The 22641-nt window shown below is 41.2% G+C and overlaps 1 protein-coding gene across 1 annotated transcript in view; it reads left to right on the top strand.

Moving 5' to 3' along the window:
* The first annotated feature begins 543 nt into the window (after nucleotides 1–543).
* CTTNBP2 (cortactin binding protein 2) overlaps nucleotides 544–22641 on the top strand; it is a 134029-nt gene continuing 111931 nt past the window's right edge. The window contains exons 1-2 of the mRNA XM_032221526.1: nucleotides 544–1029; nucleotides 10598–10705. Coding sequence (XP_032077417.1) covers nucleotides 967–1029; nucleotides 10598–10705 — 171 coding nt within the window. The 5' untranslated portion in view covers nucleotides 544–966. The remainder of the gene's footprint in view (nucleotides 1030–10597; nucleotides 10706–22641) is intronic.

The following is a 22641-nucleotide window of genomic DNA, read 5'->3' as shown; positions in this document are numbered from 1 at the left end:
TTGTAGGCTGCCTTTTGGAAAAGCACCTTTGGACAACCAGCAGCTGGTAAATTTATGGGGTGGTCTACAATGGAAAGACTAGAGCTTTCCATGGCTTAACCAGATTTATTAAGGTTTAACACTATGGTCCATCCTTGTTTAACATGAAGCTGAAAGTTTATGGGATCATTATGTTCCAAACAGAAAATGGAGGGCTCTGAATGGCTACACTTGTTGTCTTTATAAGGGAAGGGAAGGGAAGGAGGAAGGGAAAGGGTCAGTAAAAGTGATGTTTCTAATTTCCATGATATTATTTTAAAATGTTTTAAGTCTGAACTACAACAAAATGAGGTGTCAGAAGGGAAACATAGCTCAAGAAGGAACCTAGAGCTGAGGCACCATTTACTTAGAAAGACCCAAATGGTTTCTACTGTGGTGGCTGACCGGCGAATGCTGGTTCGCCAGCTAATGAAAAGGAAGCGAAGATAGTGAGATAAACAAGTCCCTCGGTTTATGATAGGCTGCACACGCAGAATCAGGACAGCACCCAGTGGTTCTGAATGGACGCACCAGGGCACCGGCTGGCAAGTGTTATGTCAGCATTGTTTTGCAGCCACTTAACCATGCCAGCAGCCCCGCAGTCTTCCGTTGCGTAGCTGCTTTGTAAGTCCCTCTGCTCAAGGCGGCATGTAATCTAAGCCCACAACATCCGACATGGGGATAATATTATCCGACCTCCAAGAGGCCATTTCGAATGAAAGCAATCGGGAAAAAACACCAGGACGGAAAATACACATCAACGGCTCCACCTCCCGGGCTGCAGCTCGGATCTCGGGGCCGGAGGGAGGCGCTCCGCGCTGGGGCCGAAGGAGTTAAGCGGCGGCGGAGGGTGCCGCTGCTGCTGCTGCTGCGGGGGCCGCCGTCGTTCGTTCGGTTCGGCGCCGTTCTCCTCTGCCCAGAGTCGGGGCTCGCTTTGCCAGTGGGAAAATGGCGACGGAGGGAACCAGAGGGGAGCCCGGCTCCAGCGGCCGCGACGATCCAACGGCAGCGGTAGGCGAAGCAGCGCGCGGAGCGCTGCGGGGAGGCGAGCCCGCGTCCTTCTTCCCGCTCGGCCGAGCCCAACCGAAGTGCCGAGGCAGGGCAGGCTTGGAAGGGACGGGAGCCTTGGCGCCCGGCGTGCGGGGCTGGCGAGGCAGAGCGCAGGGAAGGCGCGCGGGGCCCAGAAGGGGCTGGGGGAGAGAGCGCGCCGGCTTAGCTCGCTCCGTCCCCGGAGGGCGTCCTGCCTCCTGCGCTTTTGGGGAGGGGAAGCCTCGGGGAACGCTGAGCGGGAGTTCCGCAGTCCCAGGACTGCCCCCCCGCCCACCCCGGCTTCGATCTCGGCCAAGATAAGAGGATGGGCGCGGGACCCTGCTCGGAGCCGATCCTGGGCACTGCAACATGCGTGGGGAAGAGAGAACGAGCGCTCGGGGAAATATGGGCGGGGAGCAGGGACTCCTCCAACCACCCTGCTCCGGGGGTCTTTCGATCTAAGGGCGGCCGGTGAGGGTCTCCTCGGAAGGAAAAGGTTAGGCTGGGAGACCCAGAGCTCTTTCTCCCAGGCGGCTCCCCATTGTTCCTCTGCGGCTCTCTAATAGGTCTGGCAACGCGACCTCCTACTTTCCAGTGGGACGGGGCCATCGACGTCCACAACCTGCCGTGCCCCCGGGGTGGACGGGTGATCGGAGCGTCTCAAGGAGCTCACACTACTGTCCCTTCTAGGGTTGACGGTCGCCCTGCCTCCTCCGCTTTCCATTCGAGTTGCCTTCCCCGCCCCGCCAAGCCTGGGGGTATTGTGCGAAGCCTTCCAGATTTTGGAGCGCGGCGTTGCCTTTCAATCCCTAGCTTTCTCGAATGAGGATCGCTCCAAATTGGGAAGGATACGCTTAATAGGACGGAGGGCGCACACTGAAGACAGACGGGGAATCAGCCTGCTCGGGCTGTCCTTTCTTCTTTTCCCCGTATAACGTCAGGCAGACATTTCAAAGTGGCAGATCTGGAATGGTCTATCTTTTTTTATATCTTTGCTCGGGGCTTTCTCTCACGCGAATACAAGCTCTTTCAAAATCTCCCCAAATACAGATAATATTAGACTTTGTCACTTTATCAAATATTCAGCTTGGCAGTCTTTCCCATCCAATACCCCTTCTCCACCCCCACCCCACCCCAGTGTCCTAGGCATGCCCTTAATAATTCTATAATTCTTCCCTCAATTTCTAGTTCACTTGTTTATCTGATATAATCTGGTGGCGATTCTAAGGAACTGCAGAAAAAAATCCATGCTTTGATTATTCCCCTGAAAGCTGTAAATCAAAAACCCCTTGTCAGCTGAGCAGCATGTGTTGCTTGTCCATGAGTTGGAAAAGGTATTTCTCACTAGCACACTTTGAGGGAAAGGAGCAGAAAGTGAGGTAAAAATTAGTATTGCATTTGCTCCAGTTGGCTCTTTTCGGTAATTAAAGCAAAAACGAAAACAAAATAACCTCAGAGCAGCCTTTCACAGTCTGGTTCTCTTCAGATGTGTTGGAGAGCAGATTCCCAGATTCCTGTGTGGTCTGGAAATCTTGCCCTTGTAGCTCAAGACATTTGGGGGAGGCGGGGGGAGAAAGTTGAGGAAATCTGATGAGAAGATGGTTATAGAACTTGATCTTTAGACAAAATCTCTAGGGCAATGAGATGATTAAAAAAAACAGTCAAAAAGAAAAGTAGGTCACACCAGTATTTCCTGCACAAAGCACAGGAACATCAGGATGTGTATATATTCATTCGTACTAAAGACATGAATTTGAGAAACTAAATTGGAATGTGGAATCCACAATACTGATTGTTTGGAAAAATAATTTCTGGGGCTGATGAAAAAGAAATACCAGTTTTAAGTTTTTTAAAATATATAATTCACTGTATTTATTAGTTTTACAATACACATATTTTGATTAAAATCATTAACTTGAAATATTGCTGATCTGCTGAATAGATGCTGGGATAGCAATAGAGTTACCCTGCTGAATGGATTGTTCCCACCTCAAGCCAGGCAAGCTTCATAAAATAAATATTCAAGTACTGTATTTAGGAAAGGAGAAAAATGCCATTGAAATCCATGATCCATCCAGTCCAGTGCACCTGACCTATCAGTGCTTTTTGCCTGCAGGATTAGGCTTCATGTAGAACTATTTCTTTCTGAGTCTTTCATGGAAATGCTTGTAATTGAACTTGGGATCAAAGTGCGCTATAATTAAACTAAGGTCCCTTTCCATATTGCAGAATGAATTAAACATATATGTAGATGACATTAGCAATGCACTATGAAAGTGGAAACATACTTTATATACAGAAAGTCAGGGTATGGAAATGTAGAAGGAAATTTTCCTGCCTATGCACCCACCCACATCCTCCCAGTATAAGTCTTCTGATCTGTTCCGGAGAGGCTTACCATCCTCTGGAGCCAAAGAATGGGGAATTTATCAGCAGTCAGGTATCATTAGATCCTATCCCTGGAAAGCTATTTATAAGCAGTTCCCTACTAAAGGTTGCTGCTTTGATCAAGGAAGTATTTTCATTCTTATAACTAGTGCCTTTAAATTAACATAAAAAGAGAGCCAGCTCCAGTCATAATGGCATTTTTTTAAAAACTGGGGGGACAGGGGACGATCACATCTTGGACTAAGCCTCATTGCTATGAGTGGAACTTGTATCTCATTAACTGTACCTAAGATTGGCCTATACAACAGTTACTGGTGTTTTGTATTGAAGAAAAGCTGATTTCTTTATTAATAGCTAAATTTTGTATTGTTGGCCAAGTCTCATACTGTTTTGCAATTTAGCAGTTATCTTTCTACCATTGGGCTTTCAAATGAACTGAAATTTGACTTGGTTTTTACAGAATCTAGCAATATCATGTTATAAATGGGGGGGGGAGCAATTGTTGGACAGCACCCTTCTTTTGTTATTAAAGTTTTGGGATAAGAATACCATTTTGAATTTGTTAGCCCTCAATGTTTTATTCTGGCTCCTGCTTCAGAACATATTAATAAAGGAAAAACCAAACAGAACCCAGTAAGTTTTAGCAACAATGTTAGCAGGGTTTTGCTGGGGAAAAATGTATAGAATATTATGAAAAAATAACTCTGCCTTTGAATGTCAGCAGGAAATTTATGACTGGGAGAGGAGTGAAGAGGAAAGCTTTTTTAATAGACATATTTGGGAATGAAGCCAAAATTCTTCCCAATTTATGTTTTCCTGAACTAAGCAAAGCTTAGTTGGGGGTGGGTGGGAGGGGGGTTGCAAACCTTAGTATCTGCTTTGTTTCCATGGTAATACTGACAAGGGAAAAACATGAAGCCATGATTCACCCCCTCACACCTACAAGAAGCTCTAAGACACCTTCTCAGAAAAACATCTCTAGAAACTGTCCTGGAGGGTTGATGTCCCCATGATGTCAGACAGGCACAGGTTTTGCATTCCGCCTTCTCAAAAGGAACACAGGTTGGATGCTTTCCTGGTGCCTTTTAACAAGACATTACGAAATCTGCAGCAGAGCGGATTATAAGGAGATACAGTAGTATAGTAACTGGATTTTCTTCAAGACAGATTCTGATTTTTTACATGAGATGAGCAACCTTTGGTTTTTCAGAGGTTTCAGCATCCACAGTGTCCACTGGTCCTTGGCCATGTTGGTTGCCACTGATAGGATTACCTTCATGTGATTTATGAAGTCACATTTCCTGAGTAACAACAATGCTAATTATTGCTCCATTGCATAGGAAAGTTCTTGACTGTGCTAATTCCACATGCCCTCCATGTGAAATTTGTTTTAAAAAATTTGCATGCAACTATACATATGTAGTGATGGTACTATGTGCTACAGATTTTTCAAGAAGCTTGTTTCTCTTGGTTTCTATTTTATAATAAGAATATAATAATCTGCCTGAAACTGCTTGTGAGCTATAGTTCAAGGATTGTTTCAATCACTACATTATATAACAGAGCTGCTGCTTTCTTATAGTCATAGGCATTGTCAATTGATGCTAATTAGTTTACAGTAAATTAATTCACTATTAGGTTAATGCAGGTATTTCTGGATTTTAACTTTTTCAGAGACTGTACAGATCTGTGAATTGCAATTTTTTCCCCAAATCTCCTCTTGGGAATCCATCCTTATTTTACAGCCTCTCATGTGGTACCTTCTCATGGATCTGATTATATTGCAGTAAATTCTAGACATATTCTAGAACCACAGAATGTGGAGGGGTTTTATGTAGAAACATAAGAAGGGGATTTCTGGTCCTAAGTGCTATGTCTCCTGATGGTCAATTCCATGCACTTAGAGATTTATAAGAATTAGCAAGAAAATTCTCTCTTAGTTCTCTGGCTGACATTCTGCAGTAGTGATTTCATATTGCCTGTGATTCAAACAGTGATTTTATATTGCCTGTGATTCAAACGGTGGCACACAGCAATCTAGATTAGAATCAATTATTGTCTTTTCTGAATAATTGGTCTAATTCTCTTTGAAACTAGTGTTAGGGGCAACATCACATATGATGGCAGCAATTTCCAACAAATTCTTGCTTCACAAAGAGCAGAGACCAAATTTTTAAGGCAATATTTCTCTCAACCTTGGCAACTTCAAGATAAGTAGACTTCAACTCCCAGAATTCCCCAGCCAGCATGGTAGCTGGAGAATTCTGGGAATTGAAGACCATGTAATTTGAGGTTGGCAAAATTCAGAAACATTACTACAGGGACATTGAGCTGAGAATATATATGTATGTATGAATGTGTGTATGTGTGTTGTGTGTGTGTGTGTGTATACATACATACATACATACATACATACATACATACATACATACATACATACATACAGCCATACAGCCATACAGCCATATGCTATCCTGCAGTTGCCCTTTGCAAAAAACATGGTGAACAAGCTTTTTTCTATGGCACTTGTACTTTGCTTCACTGGGAAAGTCTTGATAAGTTTTCATGGTTTATTTAAATACAATTGGTTGCACATGTGAATCTTGCAATAATATGCATACAATCCCTAATCATGGAACCAGCAGACAGTAGTCAATGTTCTTCAGAAGAAAGCAAGACTTTTCATTCTTTTCAAAATAAAATGGCAAAAATATTGTGATCTTATTGCCTCCTCCATCAGTGCCATGACACATTTATGTTAGGTCTACAGTTACAGACTTTGTATATAATACATCTTGGTTTTATGAAAGATGTCCTTGACACTTAGGTAGTATACTAACAGTGTACTTGAAGCATCTTGCAGACTGGGAATGTAGCTGACATCTATTTTGGATTCATTATAAAGTTGCACCATGGAAAAGCAGATGTGTTATTTTGATTTTACTCTTGCTTTGAAACATCTAATTAGGTCAACTAGCAATAAGGGCTTTATATGTAGTTTGAAAGCTTGCACTGAACAGAATTGCATCGGCAAGAATTGTAGGATGGGTATGGGTTAAGTATCCCATTTATGATTTATTTTAATTGTAAATAACTACCTAAAGGTTATATTCTGTAGATATGGGGCTATCAGCCTGCAATCTTCCAGGTTTTTGCAACTCAGATCTGACTTTTATTTTATTATTCCCAATTCAGATAAGAATGCATTGAAATGCATTTGGGGCTACAGCTAATGGTTGTGTGTGTGTGTGTGTGTGTGTATATATATATATATCTGTGTGTGTGTGTGTGTGTGTGTGTATGTATGTATATGTATATGTATATACCTAGGATCAGGTATCACAAGCTGCAGATGGGAAACATCAGCAGCTATCAAAATACTGAGTTTGACAGACCAGTGATTTCACTGAATGCACAGTATCTTTTTTGATGTTCTTAAAAAGGACTGTGGCGCAGGAAGGAAACTCCTCTTTTCTACTTAATTGTGAATATAACAAGGTAGCACAAAGCTGTTAACAGCCCATCTCAAGTGTTCAATGACCTTGAGAATGTACCTGTTTAATATTATTCATGCTATGGTTTAACAATGTAAATAAAACCAGCAGAAGTGTAAAAATGTCTTACTGAGCATTTTCATTTTTCTTCTAAAACCTACTAGATTTATACACAGGATTTTCAGATTTCTTATGAAGACCTTACTGTGCTAAATGTTTAATATATTTGGATGTTTCTAGGTAGGCTGATTCTGGCACAGATGCTATCCTTGTGTTACATTGGCACAGTGCTTGCTGCAAACATACTTTGATTCCCCCCCCCCCCCCAGCACAGGTGAGCTTTTAATGATGCTCAAGAGCAGGAACAGACCTTCCCATAGGAAATAAAAGCTATTATAAATGCACCTACTTTCCTTTTCAAGAACTTTATCTACCACCCATTCTGACAATTTCAAATCAGCTTCTTTTATTTTGCTACTTTTGAAGTCTTGGGAATGATTTGTCAAAGAACTTGGTGGAGAGCACTAGGAAAAAATAATATCCCCAAAGGAATAAGTTTGAAGAAGAAATGAAGAACTGTAGTTATACTTTTGTTCCTTTTAAGCAACTGAAATCTACTGTTCTGAAATTCAGAATAACAGAATATACTTTGAAGAGAATTTGCAATAATCTTGCCCTACTCTAAATAATAACAAGATGGAAGCCAAGAAAATAGGAAAACTCTCTTTGATATCATGCAGTTGCCTGAATTCTACAGTCCAAATTTAGTAGCTATAAGTATGTAGCCTTTTTTCATGGATATGCAGACTCTTTACCCATCTGAATGTGCAATCTGTCATTAATGTAGCATATTAAATGAGCTGACCCATACCTCTCTACACTAGCAAACTCTACATTGCTGTATAAATAAAACATATGTCACCATTCATATACATGACTGCAATAAACTCCTTGAAGCTAAACTTGTTACTGAGCAAACATGAATAAATTGCTGAGTGAAAAGTTATCAAAGATTATCATAATCTGCCATCTCAATTATAACCCCTGTCTAATATCAATAGCATGGACAGGACTTAATTGTCAGGTGAGTGCAGATATATTGTCATAAATTACTGGTGCATTTGTGCATGTCTGTAAGGATTGGCAGTGAAGTCACCAGGAGGCATCTGGTTATTAATGAAACTATATATATAGGTTCGATTCCCAGCAAGGGTATGGCTAGCTGATGAGAGCTAAATAGCTTGAAACAGATCTATACTAGTCTCCCTTTATTTATTTATCAGCACAAATATAACACACACACACACACACACACACACACACACACACACACATATATATATATAAAATACTGATTGTTTCTTTGAATTGAATATACTATATTACATAAAATGATGTAACAACTAAAACTGTTCTGTAATAGTACAGAAAAAATTACATAATATTCCTATATAATATATTTCTATCAAAGGCTGAAATACCTCCAGTGTTATAGTAGCTGCAGGATCACAAATCACACAAAAGCTAATATGAAGAGAGAAAAATGTTTAAGGTGTGCTGAAAGACAAGAGAAAATGCATGTCCCTGCGAAGAGGAGGTCAGAGAACCTGTGTATTTGTTGATACAGCTGCCTTGGCTCAGAAGAAGGCAACCTAGGGCCCTCCAGATGTTGTGGATTGCAAGTCTGATAATTTGAATTGCTAACGCAGTAAAATTCTAGGTAGGTTTGTTGTGAAGTCAATACCCCTGCATTCAATAAAATTTACTTTCCTGTTAAGTACACTTAGGTTTCTAGACATTAACTTAGTTCTTAGAATCAAAAAATAAATAAATAAGGAAACAATTGGTCCATTGCTGGAAGAAAGTGGCAAGAAGGTGACAAGCAACAGGGAGAAAGCAGAACTATTTAACTCATGTTTTGTATCTGTCTTTACACAAAGGGATAAAACATCCAACATATCAAAAACAGCACCAGAAAAATCAGATTAGGAACACATGTTGAAATAGGGAAGAAAATGGTAAGTGAGCTCCTGTCTACCCTAGATGAGTTCAAATCACCAGGACCATCCAGATTACACCCCAGGGTTCTGAAGGAACTGGCAGACGAGATCTCAGAACCACTGAACTATATCTTTCAGAGATCCTGGAGCACCGGGGAACTGCCAGAGAACTGGAAAAGAGCTGATGTGGTTCCCATCTTCAAAAAAGGGGAAAAAACAGATCCAGGAAACTACAGACCTATCAGCCTGACCTCAATACCAGGAAAGATTCTGGAAAAAATAGTCAAGCAACATAGATTTAAAAAGAACCCCAATGGTAGTAAGCAACAGTGGACAGGTGAACAATTTAAGTTTGAAGATGTGTGATGAAATCAAATAGATAAAATGTAATCTTTATTGTATATGGTATCTGATCCTAATATGAACAAGTAACCACCAGGAAATCAATCAATATGAATATTAGATTTAAACAACTCTACTTCAGAATATTGAATTATAAATATACTTAGTGAGAAAATAAAAAAATCCATTCAAAGTGTCTTGGAACTGGATTGATTTTATTGCATTATAACTTTATTCTTATTTAAACATGCAAATGGAATAATCTAGCAATTACAAATCTTATATTCATCTTGCAAATAAAGTCTTAATCAGATAGGATTTCTGAATATATTTGCTAATATAAAGAAGGTAGGTCCCATGGAAAATGCACCACCATATACACAAAGCAGAAGGCTTTAGTGAGCAAGATTTTGTTTTGTTTTGTTTTCCCAATCACTGATTCAGACAATTCAACAAATAAGTTTAAGACCGGCCTTGAGTGACTGTATAATTAGAATGGTGTAATTACATATTTAAATAAATATTTCCGGAATAGGCACTTTTGGGGACTATAAAAACATAAAGTGCTATCCAGGATTCCTCCTTGCTGTAAGCCAAAGTCAGAAACTGCAATATAGAAAGTCAGTAGTAAAAGGTCCAACCTTTTAGTATAGATATTTTAAAAGACTTCGAAATCATGTCTGTCTTCAATGACCAAGCAAAACATATGGCCACAGTACTTCCTGTGTTTTCCCAACATGGCAGGTCTTTAATGTGTAGAAAAACACCTTGGGTTCTGTTTAGCTTCATGGTAGTTATGGTTTTTGAGATCTTCATGTAGCCAGGAAACCTCAAACTGCTTACCTACTTCTTAGAAACAGTGTGACTTGAATTATATATGTGCCTTAGACTCTCCTACATGGAAGATGAGCAGAGATTAGCTCCTGTATTTACTGAGAGTTTTATTGATGTTTTATTGCAGTGGGATTACTTGCTGTTTCTAGGAGCATTAAAAGCTAGATGTAAGACATGAATCAATCCAAGCTTTCCACTGTGGGGTGGATAGCTGTCAAAGCAAACCCATCATAATATATGGCATTCTCAAATACATTGGCATTTATGTAGCCACAATTATTAGTGGATAAACAAGGAAAAAGTAAAACATTCAAGTTGAGCTGAATCCCTGATGAATTATTGCAGTTTCTTGATCATTTTGGAATTGTTCAGTTTCTTGCTTGCTGAAACTGAAACTTACAAATGAACCTTGTTGCAGGAATAATTTTATTTTACTACTTCATTAGATGGAACATCTTCGTCGAACCTCATTTATTTACTTTTATTTTGCAGAAAAGAGAATTCGATTTGGACAGCCTCAGCAAATCAGAATTGAGGATGCTTCTGAGTATTTTAGAAGGGGAGTTGGAAGCACGAGATCTCGTGATTGAAGCTTTGAGGGTATGTCACTTATTTATTTATTATAGATACATTTTTCAGTCTAGAACAAAAAGTGTTGCTTAGATGTAGTAAAGATTCTATTAATTATAGATGTATAACTAAATTGCAGTAGCAGAATGAAGGGTACTTGATGAACTTTGGAATTTTTGTTCAGGCTCCAGGATTGTTGGCATAGTGTTAAGGCAAGATCTTTCAAAAGATTATGCTGCAAAGTTTGATTAAACAATACACTAATAATGAAGACAAAAATACTGGGCATGTTTTACTATGGTCAAATCCTTTGAGGTTCATAAATTCAAGTACCATTTGGATTTCTTGAAAAATCTAGTAAGCTAATTTATCAAAATCTTGCAAATTACTACCAAAATAATTTTTGTATATACTGTATTTTTCAGAGTATAAGACGCACCCTTTTTCCTCAAAAAAGAGGTTGAAAATCTGGGTGCGTCTTATACATCGAATACAGCATTTTTTTGCCTCCTGAACCCCCCCTTTACCAAAATGGCCATGCATAGCCTTATAGAGGCTTTCAGAGAGCTCCTGGGGGCTGGGGAGGGTAGAAATGAGTAAAATATGGGCCATTTTTTGCCCCCCCAGCCCCCAGCAGCATGCTCTAAGCCTCCATAAGGCTATGCATGCAATTTTTTTTTTGACAGAAAATGGGCCCATTTTCGCAAAAAATGGGCAGTTTTTTGCTCATTTTTGCCCCCACAGGAGCACTCTGCAAGCCCTCCCCCAAGGCTATTAATGCCTTTTCTTTTAAAAAAAACCCTGCCCATTTTCACGAAAAATGGGCCGTTTTGGGGAGGTTTGCAGACTGTAAAAACTTTTTTTCCCCTTTCAGAAACCTCTTTAGTTAAAGTGATGGATTAGAATTAGATTGATAAAGTGCTGTGCCAGCAGAACAAAGTCTTAGGTGCTGCAGATTGTCAGTGATTTCTTTGGCCATCACATGGATATATACACCTGGAAACCTCTCCCTACCTACCTATCTCTTTCTATTTCTCTCTCTCTATCCCTCTACCTACCTACCTACACCCTCTCTCTCCCTACCTACCTACTGTATTTCTCTATTTCTCTCTCTCTCTATATATATATATTTCTCTCTCTATTTCTCTCTCCCTTTATCTACCTATCTAACTACTCTCCCTCCCTCCCTCCCTACTGTATTTCTCTCTCTATCCCTCTATCTACCTATCTACTTTTTTTTTAATTTGCCTCTTCAAAACCTTGGTGCGTCTTATACTCCAGTGTGTCTTATACTCTGAAAAATATGGCAACTAAAATCTTTTTCACACCCATTCTCTTTCCCACCTCACTCCCTCTGGAATCTCTTCTGTAATAGCTTTGTTTCCCACCTGAATTGCCTTAGTGCCACCTCTGTATTTCCTAAATCTGTACGCATTTCATCACAACCAGATGATTTTTGGGACTGGGGTGGGGTAGGGGAAATCTCTTTTTAAATGAATGGATAGAAACCATACACTCCATAGAGGAACAAAGCGTGAAGGTTTATTCTGGTTGCTACTAGAATGGCAACTAAAATTCTCAGCACCAACTACTGACAGTTAAGCTTCTTCTGCCTGTCTATATGTGGTTGTTCCATCTTGATTAATTAGTGTGGGCTGTGATGTCTTGTATTGTTTTATATTTTATTTTATTTTTATTTTTGTTGACTCCTGGCAACTGCCTGCCCTTCAAATTTTTTGGTAAGATTTCAGAAATGGTTTGCCTTTGCCTGCTTCCTAGAACTGAGAAATTCTGACTAGTCCCATGTTACCCAGCTGAGTTTGTGCTTACATTGTAATCCCGACTCCTGGTTTCTAGCCTAGTGCCATAACCATTTCCCCAGACTGGCTCTCTATTCTGGATTGTGATAGAAACAGCTAAATAAATAGTGAGAATCCTGTGTAATGTTTCTATTTGCAGATGTGGATTTTCTGAACAGAACTGAAGGGGCATCCCCCTCCCCACTCTTGCAGTCCATCATTTTTGCATCTCCTTGCATGAAATGGAATGTGTCCCATAGACACTTTTGCATAAGAAGATTCTATTAACTACTTGAAAAGATTACTCTAATTTAAGTTTTAAGTGACAATACTTCATTTGCCTATAATGGCTTTTCATATCCACTGATCTCTGTATCATTCCAATTTTAGTATATGTGCTGCTGAAGCAGTGGTGGGTTGCTAATCCCGTTCCAACCAAACCGGTTGGAATGGGGCCGGCGGCATCCTCGTGCACGTGCGCAGTTCACGCATGTGTCTTAGCGCCTGCGCGATGCTCCAGCTGCTCGCGGAGAATCGCAGAGGCGCTGTATGTGCCATCCAGCTGCTCGCGGAGAATCGCACAGGCGCTGCATGTGCCATACGCCTGCGTAGAAGCGCAGAAGCCTTCAAAGACCGGTAAGGAACGCAGGCAGGCAGGTGGGCCCTTCGCTGTTCCCGGAAGTTACTTACTTCCGGGTTCGCCGACCAACTGGTTCGCGGGGACTGCCGCGAACTGGTTGAAACCCACCCCTGTGCTGAAGTGAGCACAGATATCCACTGATCTCTGAATTCTATGCTTCAACTATCATTATTTCACTTTACCATACCTATTAGGTTCAAAATAAATTTCTTCTAAATTATAATCCCTGTCAGATTGAAATCTTACGTTTAAAAAAAATCCTTCCACATCCTGAATATTTTTGCATTTTACTTAACAGAGGTATTCACTGACATTATCTGATTCTCTTCTGTTGTGAGTTTTTATGGGGTTTTTTATATTTAATTTTGTGCAACCAAGCAGGCAACACAAGTCAATCACGGTTAATTTAGGAAACAAATGAATGTTTTTGTCATAAGTTATCTGCCAGCAAGAAGAATCATATATGGAAATTGTTTCAGACCTCAGAATACTCAAAATGTGATAATTGGATGTGGCAGTTATATGTCATTCTGAATTTACCGGTATAAACAATTGTCGTTGTTTTGGAGTTACATATGATATTTGAGATAAGTCCCATGGGATGAATGAGATTTCTTCCCGAATTTACATAGAATTTAAAAAGGAATTTCTTAAACAGTTACTTCTATCATCCTCTGTAAAAACAACCTCAAAGTATACCTATGTGAATTGCCTTTTCATAAAGGTTTAATTTTGAACATATTATTGGTAAATGTGGGAGACTGTGTTGAGGAGATGGGGGAGAAGGATAACTCTAGATCAGTGTTTCCCAACCTTGGCAACTTGAAGATGTCTGGACCTCAACTCCCAGAATTCCCCAGCCATTTGCTGGCTGGGGAATTCTGGGAGTTTAAGTCCTGACATCTTCATGTTGCCAAGGCTGGGAAACACTGCTCTAGACCCAAACGAGCAGCAGATGGAAGAGGCCCTTTATGGCTTATCAGAGAAACCAATTCTTAGCTTGTTATGAAAAGAGTCTAGGAAAAAGAAATGAAAAAGCTTCAGAGACATTAATGAACTCACTAATTAAAGAGAGCTGGAGTTTTCCTACCTCAGTCTTATTCTATACTCTTAATTCTTGGCAGTAAAACAAATTAAAGAAAGTCTGTGTGAATCTTGCTTCCTGAGCTATGTTCTGCAGTGAAGGGCTTTATAGTAAGATTCAGGGGAATTTTGCACTTTGGGGAGGCAATGTTTTCATCTGAGTCCCTATGAGTTGTGAGCTATAATTAGTTCTCAGTAAGCTTTCTACCATGTTTGTATCATGTTAATACAAGGGTATTGAAAGGGAGATGTCAGACTATCTAGTGTGACATTTAAACAATTTTCTTCTCACAAATATATAGGATTGTGGTATTTAAAATGATATTTGTCACTAGCAGAGTAAACAGATTTTCTTTAGAGTCACTTTTCAGGGTTCAGGTGAGCTAGGTAGCATATAAATTTAATAAATTCATAAAATAAATAATGCATGCTGTGAATAACTAGCACATGAACATAATCCATCTAAAAGACTTATATTGTGCCACAGCATGAGCCACAACTCTGGGTAATTCACCAGCAACAAAAGAAACAGGACAAACCAAAGACAGTAAAATTGACCCTAGTGTTGGACCAACCTTCTCCAATGCATCAATAAAGACAATTTTCAAGCTGCATAATATTGACCCTATCCCAATGCTAAGTAACAGCCAGCTTTTTATGGTCTTCTAGAAGTGTACGAAGGGGATGCATCGCAGAGGGGGAAAGTGTTTCACAAGACATGGGCTGCTATGGACTGCCCTCTCCCCATAGATGCAGATTTAAGGAGGAACAAAATAGCAGAGTTTGGAGCCCAACCCTCTGCTCTGGCAGACAATCCTATAGAGATGACAGACAATGGGTTGTCCAATTTCTTCTCAAAAACCCCCAGAACATCTGGAGGCAAGTCATTCTACTGATTAATTGTTCTCACTGTCAGGAAAATTTCTCTTATTTCTCTCCTTAATTAGTTTCCATTCATTGCTCCTTCTCTTGTCTTCTTGTGCTTTGAAAAGTAAGTTGACTCCCCACTTCTTTGTGGCAGCCCCTTAGATTAAGGTGACCAGATTTTCAGATTGGTAAAGAAAGACACTATTGACCGGGGAGGGGGGGGCTTGATTAAAAAATTTATATTTTGTCAAACATGACCCCAGGACACTGAAACCATCAGAAATACGAATCTGTTGCCAAACATCAAAATTTTGTTCATGTGACCATGAGGATGCTGCAACAGTCGCTAAGTGTGAAAATGGTCGCTAAGTGTGAAAATGGTCATCAGACACTTTTTTCAATGCCATTGTAACTTTGGTCACTAAATGAACTGTTTGAAAGTTAAGGCTAGCTTGCATTATAATGCCTTATGCTGGCTTACATTTTCAAGAGAGAGAAGCTAAACTCCTTGTTAGAATTGAAATAGAAATGAGTAGAGTAGAGTAGAATAAAATAGAATAGAATAGTTTATTAGCCAAGTGTGATTGGACACACAAGGAATTTGTCTTTGGTGAATATGCTCTCAGTGTACATAAAGAAAAATAAAAAAGTAAGATAGTGGGATCTTTGCTCACCAAGCTCAGAAAGCAGCGATCCCACAATCTCCTCCACACCTCCTCTTTCTGAAAGAGGAGGTGGGGTGAGGGATCCTTGCTCACTAAGCTCAGAAACCAGCGATCCCACGATCTTCCCCACATCTCCTCTTTCGGAAAGAGGAGGAGGTGGAGTGTGGGATACTTGCTCACCAAGCTCAGAAAACAGCGATCCCACGATCTCCCACATCTCCTCTTTCTCCCCCTCGTTCTCTTTTTGGGGGGAAGGAGGAGAAAGGACAAAAAGGAGAAAGAAGGAGAAATGGCTGCAGGGAGAGCGGCACCTGAGAGAAGTGGGCCAAAAAAGAAAAAAAAGAAAAACCTTCCGACGGCTGGGCCTCTTGGCCCGGGACCGAACCTCCTTCTTGCTGCACTGCCTGCAGAAAAACGGTGTGCGTCAGCGCACGCACGCGCAGGAAGGGAGGGAGCAAGCGGAGAGAGGGAAACCACTGCCCTCTAAAGGCCACATCGGGAATGATACTTCAGAGAAATAAAAACTTTTTTTTTAACGGCGTCCTTTTTAAAATTATTTTCTTTCTTTTGGAAAATCGGGACTTTTTGAACATGCTGCGGGACACGGGACAAATTATTAAAAATCATGACTGTCCCGCCGAAAGCGGGACGTCTGGTCACCTTACCTTAGATATTGGAACACTGCTAGCATGTAATCCCTCTAATTCTTCTTTTCATTAAACTAGAATACCCAATTTCTGCAGTCCTTCTTCATATGTTTTAGCTTCCAATTCACTGATCAACTTGGTTGCTCTTCTCTGCACTCCTTCTAGAGTCTGAACATCTTTTTTATATCATGCCGATCAGAACTGGATGCACTAGGACTCCTTAATGGAAAGGATCCAGTGTGTGCCCACACTGTCTGACCTGGTAGAATAGGAAGATACCCTTAAGGATAGGTAGTGCTGCAAATTGCCTTGACCCATGCTATGAAGGGTTTTAACAATGATAAGCACCACTTTGTATTGCACCCAGAAAAAAACTGGACACCTGTGTAGCTCACATAAGAGCAGATTACTTGGTAGTTAAGTTGCTTGCAGTCTCCATAATTGCCAGTAGCATGCCTAACAGCCTATTGAGAATACTTGAATTTGTAGTCTAGCTCCTGGAGGGGTTCAAAAGCTTCTAATAATGCATGATTATTTAGGCTATACCAGCTCTATATTACAGAATCCATAAGAAGATCCATAGAATCTCATCTGTTCCACTATATCTGTTATTAGTAGCCACAAGTCATATGGTGCCTGGTATTAATAATAGCAATATGTGTATATTCCTTCATAAATCTAGTGGTCTCTGCTCTTCCTAGTCAATGAATATAAGTTCCAGGTTTGCTGTAAAAGAGAGAGATGGAAGCAGATCAGTGATTTGACAATATCTAATGTCAGAATTCCAGATTTAATAACTGGTATCTTTAAATGGAACTAGAAAATCTTTTGCTTGAAACTCTGAAATGCTGCCATCAATCTGTAAAGATGCTACTATGTTTCCTCCAAAATAAGCCCTATCAAAAACAAGCCCTATCAAAAACAAACCCTAGCTTGATTTTTACATGTGCACCTAAAATAAGCCCTACCCCCCAAAATAAGCCCTAGGTTATACCCTGCCCACTCCATCCCACTGTCTGGTTGTATGAGGTGGGACAAGGCACATTTGTAAAAATAAAGTTGGGGTGGGGGTGGAGCTGCCCTGGATGCCCCGCACCAGTTTACCTTAGGACTGCTGCAGCCAGGCCTCCCGTAACCCGGCACCTGTCATGCTGCTGCCTAGCTTCTTCTGTAGCCGCTTGCAGCTGCTTGCAACCAGACGCCATGTGACTAGTCATGCCAGAGGCCGTGTGGCTTATGCGGGTGCTGCCACTCGCGGCAGGAGGCACATGGCACATCACACTGTCGTGATCAGAAGCACTGGTGCAATGTGCCATGAGGCCTCCTTCTGTGAATGGTGGCACTGGCGTGATGCGCCATGTGATGTCTGGCTGTGAGTTGCCACAGAAGAAGTGGGAGGCCTGGCTGTGAGTAGTCCTAAAGTAAATGGGTAAGACATTCCCCCCAAAATAAGACCTGGTGCTTATTTTGGGGGCCAAAAGAAAATAAGACAGGATCTTTTTGGGGGGAAACACGGTACTTTGCTACATCTGATTTGACTTGCTGTTTCATTTTCTTAATACTTCATATAATCTAGTAGAATTTGGATAGAGAGATTGAAGCCATGCATAGATCTTATAATATAAGGTCCATGCATGTCTTCACTTTCTCTATCTAAAGCATATCATGTCCCCCATTCCCCCCTTCTCTCTCTCTCACACACACACAGAGACATACACACACACACACATACACACACCACTGCTATGAAAGGAAAAAAGATCTGAGAAACTGGATTGGATTAAATCATTGGACTAGTTGTTTGTGGTTTATGCATATAGTGATTTTTTTTAAAAATAATTAAAGCATCAACTTTATTTTGCCATCTCGGCTTAGATAAGATTGTTGCATTTTCACTTCTAATTTCTTTTACTTTTTTACAATTCTTCAGGTGGCAAAATATTAGCATTCTCTTAGCTTGATCCAATTTACTCTGTCATTCAATTTTAGCTATGTTTATCAATTAATGGCCCAGATAGAGATGTACTTTTCTATTTGCATTAAAAACAATATTCAAGCAATCCTATTACTTAGGAAGTACCGTGTTTCCCTGAAAATAAGACAGGTTCTTATTTTCTTTTGACCCCCGAAATAAGCGCTTGGACTTATTTCCAGGGACGTCTTATTATTTTTGAAGTGAAGGAGGAACATGGTCACCTCATGGCTGCTGCTGTGTTGCAATATTTTTGGGGAGGATTTATTTTTAGGGGACAGGTTGTTTTAGCACATGCGCTCAAAAGCCCGATTGGGCTTATTATCCAGGGAGGTCTTATTTTCAAGGAAACAGGGTATTGCAATGCTTATGTAGATGTATATGGAGAAACATAGCCATATTATACCATTCTTTGTGTAAATGAGTGTTTAGAATTAGAATTAGAATTTACTTTATTTATATGCCGCCCTTTTCCCTGAGGGGACTCAGGGCGGCTCACAATTCAAGAGAGGGGGGAAAACAAACAAAGTTACAGAACATAAAGACCATACACAGCTAAAAACACAACAATCATACCATTCGGAGTGGGGCTGCAAGTCTTTAGCCCCAGGCCTGTCGGAACAGCCAGGTTTTAAGGGCTGTGCGGAAGGCCTGGAGGGTGGTGACGGTACGAATCTCCACGGGGAGTTCGTTCTACAGGGTCGGAGCAGCCACAGAGAAGGCCCTCCTCCGGGTAGTCGCCAGTCGGCACTGGGCGGCTGATGGAATTCGGAGGAGGCCTAGTTTGTGGGATCTCATTGGTCTAGTGGAGGTAATTGGCAGCAGGCGGTCTCTCAAGTACCCAGATCCAATACCATGAAGGGCTTTGAAGGTGACAACTAGCACCTTGAAGCGAATCCGGAGATCAACAGGCAGCCAGTGCAGCTCGCGGAGGATAGGTGTTACGTGGGTGAAACGAGGCGCACCCACGATCGCTCGCGCGGCTGCATTCTGGACAAGCTGAAGTCGCCGAATACTCTTCAAGGGCAGCCCCATGTAGAGCACGTTGCAGTACTCCAGCCTAGAGGTCACAAGGGCACGAGTGACTGTTGTGAGAGCCTCCCGGTTCAGGTTGGGATGCAACTGGTGCACCAGGTGAACCTGGGCAAATGCCCCCCTGGTCACAGCTGACAAATGATGTTCAAAAGTCAGTTGTGGGTCCAGGACGACTCCCAAGTTGCGGACCCTATCTGAGGGGCATACAATTTGATCCCCCAGCCTGAGAGATGGAACACTTGGCCAATTAGTGGGAGGGAAGCACAGCAGCCACTCGGTCTTATCTGGATTGAGAACAAGCTTGTTAACCCCCATCCAGTCCCTAACAGCCTCCAGGCCCTGGCTCATCATGTCCATCGCTTCATTGAGTTGGCACGGGGCGGACAGATACAGCTGTGTATCGTCCGCATACTGGTGGTATTTTATCCCGTGCCGTCGAATGATCTCACCCAGCGGTTTCATGTAGATATTAAACAGGAGGGGGGACAGGACCAAACCCTGCGGTACCCCATACGTCAGGGGCCTAGGGGTCGATCTCTGCCCTCCAACCAACACCGACTGCAACCTGTCCGAGAGGTAAGAGGAGAACCACCGTAAGACAGTGCCTCCCACCCCCACCTCCCGCAGTCGTCGCAGAAGGATACCATGGTCGATGGTATCGAAAGCCGCAGAGAGGTCAAGGAGTACTAGGATGGAGGCATGACTGGCTCTCCAGAGATCATCGATCAACGCGACCAAAGCGGTTTCCGTGCTGTAGCCAGGCCTGAAACCAGACTGGAAGGGACCTAGATAACTGGTTTCCTCCAAGGACCGCTGGAGCTGAAAGGCCACCACCTTCTCAACAACCTTCCCCACAAAGGGGAGGTTGGAGACTGGACGATAGTTGTTTAGGACGGCTGGATCCAAAGATGGTTTCTTCAGGAGGGGTCTCACCACCGCCGCCTTTAATGCGGGGGGAAAGACCCCCTCCCGAAGGGAGGCGGCAACAACCGCCTGGATCCAGCCCCGTGTCACCTCCCTGCTGTTAACAACCAGCCAGGAGAGGCATGGGTCAAGTACACATGTGGAGGCACTTACAGCTCTCATGGCTTTGTCCACGTCCTCAGGGGTAACAGCTTGAAAATCAATCCAGTGATGTCCTACCAGATTATCCCTTGGTGCCTCAGCTGGTACTGCGGGATTGGAGTCCAGGTCCGTCCGAAACCGAGCAACTTTATCCGCGAGGAATTGGACGTAGTCCTCAGCTCTGCCCTGCAAAGGATCGCTCGTATCCCTCCTGTTTAGGAGGGAACGGGTTATCCTGAACAAGGCGGCTGGGCACGACTCAGCGGAAGCAATCAGAGAGGCAATGTATGATCTTTTTGACGTCCTAATTGCCCGGATGTAGGCTCTGATGCTAGATGTTAAAAGTGCTCGGTCCGACTCGGATTTTCTGGATCTCCATTGGTGCTCTAGGTGTCTCTTTCGGCGCTTCATCTCCCGGAGTTTTCAAATCTTCCTCTGCTTGCTAAAATTAATAGGAATATTAATGCCATCAACTGAGCATCAATGAAAATATTAGTGTTTAAAAATATAGAACCCTCTAAAATGGTTTGTGTGAAGCCTATAAAACACAAATAAATTGTCAGAAAAATATTTAGTTTTAAATGCTGTTTCTGTGTCAGGCTTGAAGATTAACATAGCCCACGCAAAATACACTGTGTTCCATAAATGGTGATGTTTCTCTAATGAAGCAGCATATGTATAATAACTCCTGAGAATTGCATATACTGTATAAAGATGCATTATGTACACATTGTACATGGCTTTCTGTAGGTATTACATTTCATGCTTTATAAATGAGTTACATTTTGTTTAGATTTTATCTTGTACAATTAAACAAGAAAAAATGTTTTATGACTACCAGTACACTTTTTGGTGATGATAGGAATGCAAGAATATTTAGCATTTTTTTTTCTTTTTGTTACGTTCATTTCATGTGGCCTTTCTTTACATAGTATCTTAAGATAATGTTATCAAACGTACTTATATTCAGAGGCTGCCTTTTTATATGAAACAGAATCTAATATCAAGACCACATTGCAAGGAGTTTCAAATACTTTGACCCTAATCCTGAAATGAAATGCAGAATCCTCAGAGACAATTATGGAACTTTTTTCCTGGGATAACTGCGTGTAATTTGATTGACTTTGTCTGATATTAATAGTAAAGTAAAAATGCTAAAGTCTTTGACTTTAGGTTATGTGCAAATTCCAATTTGTGAACTGGGAAATAATCTCAAAAATACACTATTTTTTTCTTTCCTCTCCAGATAACAATTCTCCTTTTACTTATTTGATTCAACCACACTTCTGTGAGCACGGCTGCTAAGTGTGAAAAATGCTGATGTGATAATTTCCCAAGTCATTCTTTAGAATATTATTTTTTTGCATTTAGAAGTCCAGGTTGAATTTTCTGTGTTCTGCTATTTCAAAATACTTAAAAAGGCATTTTGCCAAGAGAGACAAAAGAGCAAAGGGCTGATTGAGTAGAAAGAAGGGGGAATGAAAGTCAACAGAATGTATAAGAAATTAGCCCAGGGGGTTAGGATTTAAGGGTTCCAGAAATAGCTTCTTATTTTTGAAACACAATTTAAAGAGGATAATTTCTAAAAAAAATTGTTCACCATTATAAGCTTGTTTGATATTTTCAATTTTGAAGCCAAATTTATAGAGACTTTGTAATATGCATCACTTCTTTTGTGAAAAGCTAGAGAGAAGTATAGCGAGAAGAATAGATTTCTTTAAAATCCATTCATTCTTCCTCCTTAATGAGACTACATGTGTTGAAACAATTAAATTATTTGGTTCTTCAAAAAACAATTATGTATACCAAGAGCACTAATTAAATATAATAAAATTAGAATGCAGGCAACTTCATGCAACAGCTTAAAGATACATCCACCAATAAAGTGGCCTCAAACCTTTGTGATACCAGGTACCAGTTTCAAGGAAAACAATTTTTCCATGGGCCAGCAGTGGGGGCGGGAGGGGAGATGGTATCCCACGGATATCATGGCCTGGTTCCTAATAGGCCACAGAGTGGTACCAGCTCACAGACTTTGGGGTGGGGAATCCCTGTAATAACATGTGCATGTGGGCGCAGATGCGTCTGTTAGGCTGAAATGACATTTATTAAATTGCTTGGAAATTTGAAGATTTTTTAATGAGAAAGACTAGCTTTTTCATCTGAAAAATGTTTTGGAGAAAACTATTTATT

Source organism: Thamnophis elegans, chromosome 7, assembly GCF_009769535.1.
Source record: "Thamnophis elegans isolate rThaEle1 chromosome 7, rThaEle1.pri, whole genome shotgun sequence".
In the NCBI taxonomy this organism is placed as follows: Eukaryota; Metazoa; Chordata; class Lepidosauria; order Squamata; family Colubridae; genus Thamnophis; species Thamnophis elegans.
Note: the sequence above shows the minus strand (reverse complement) of the source record. Positions and strands in the feature narration are given on the sequence as shown.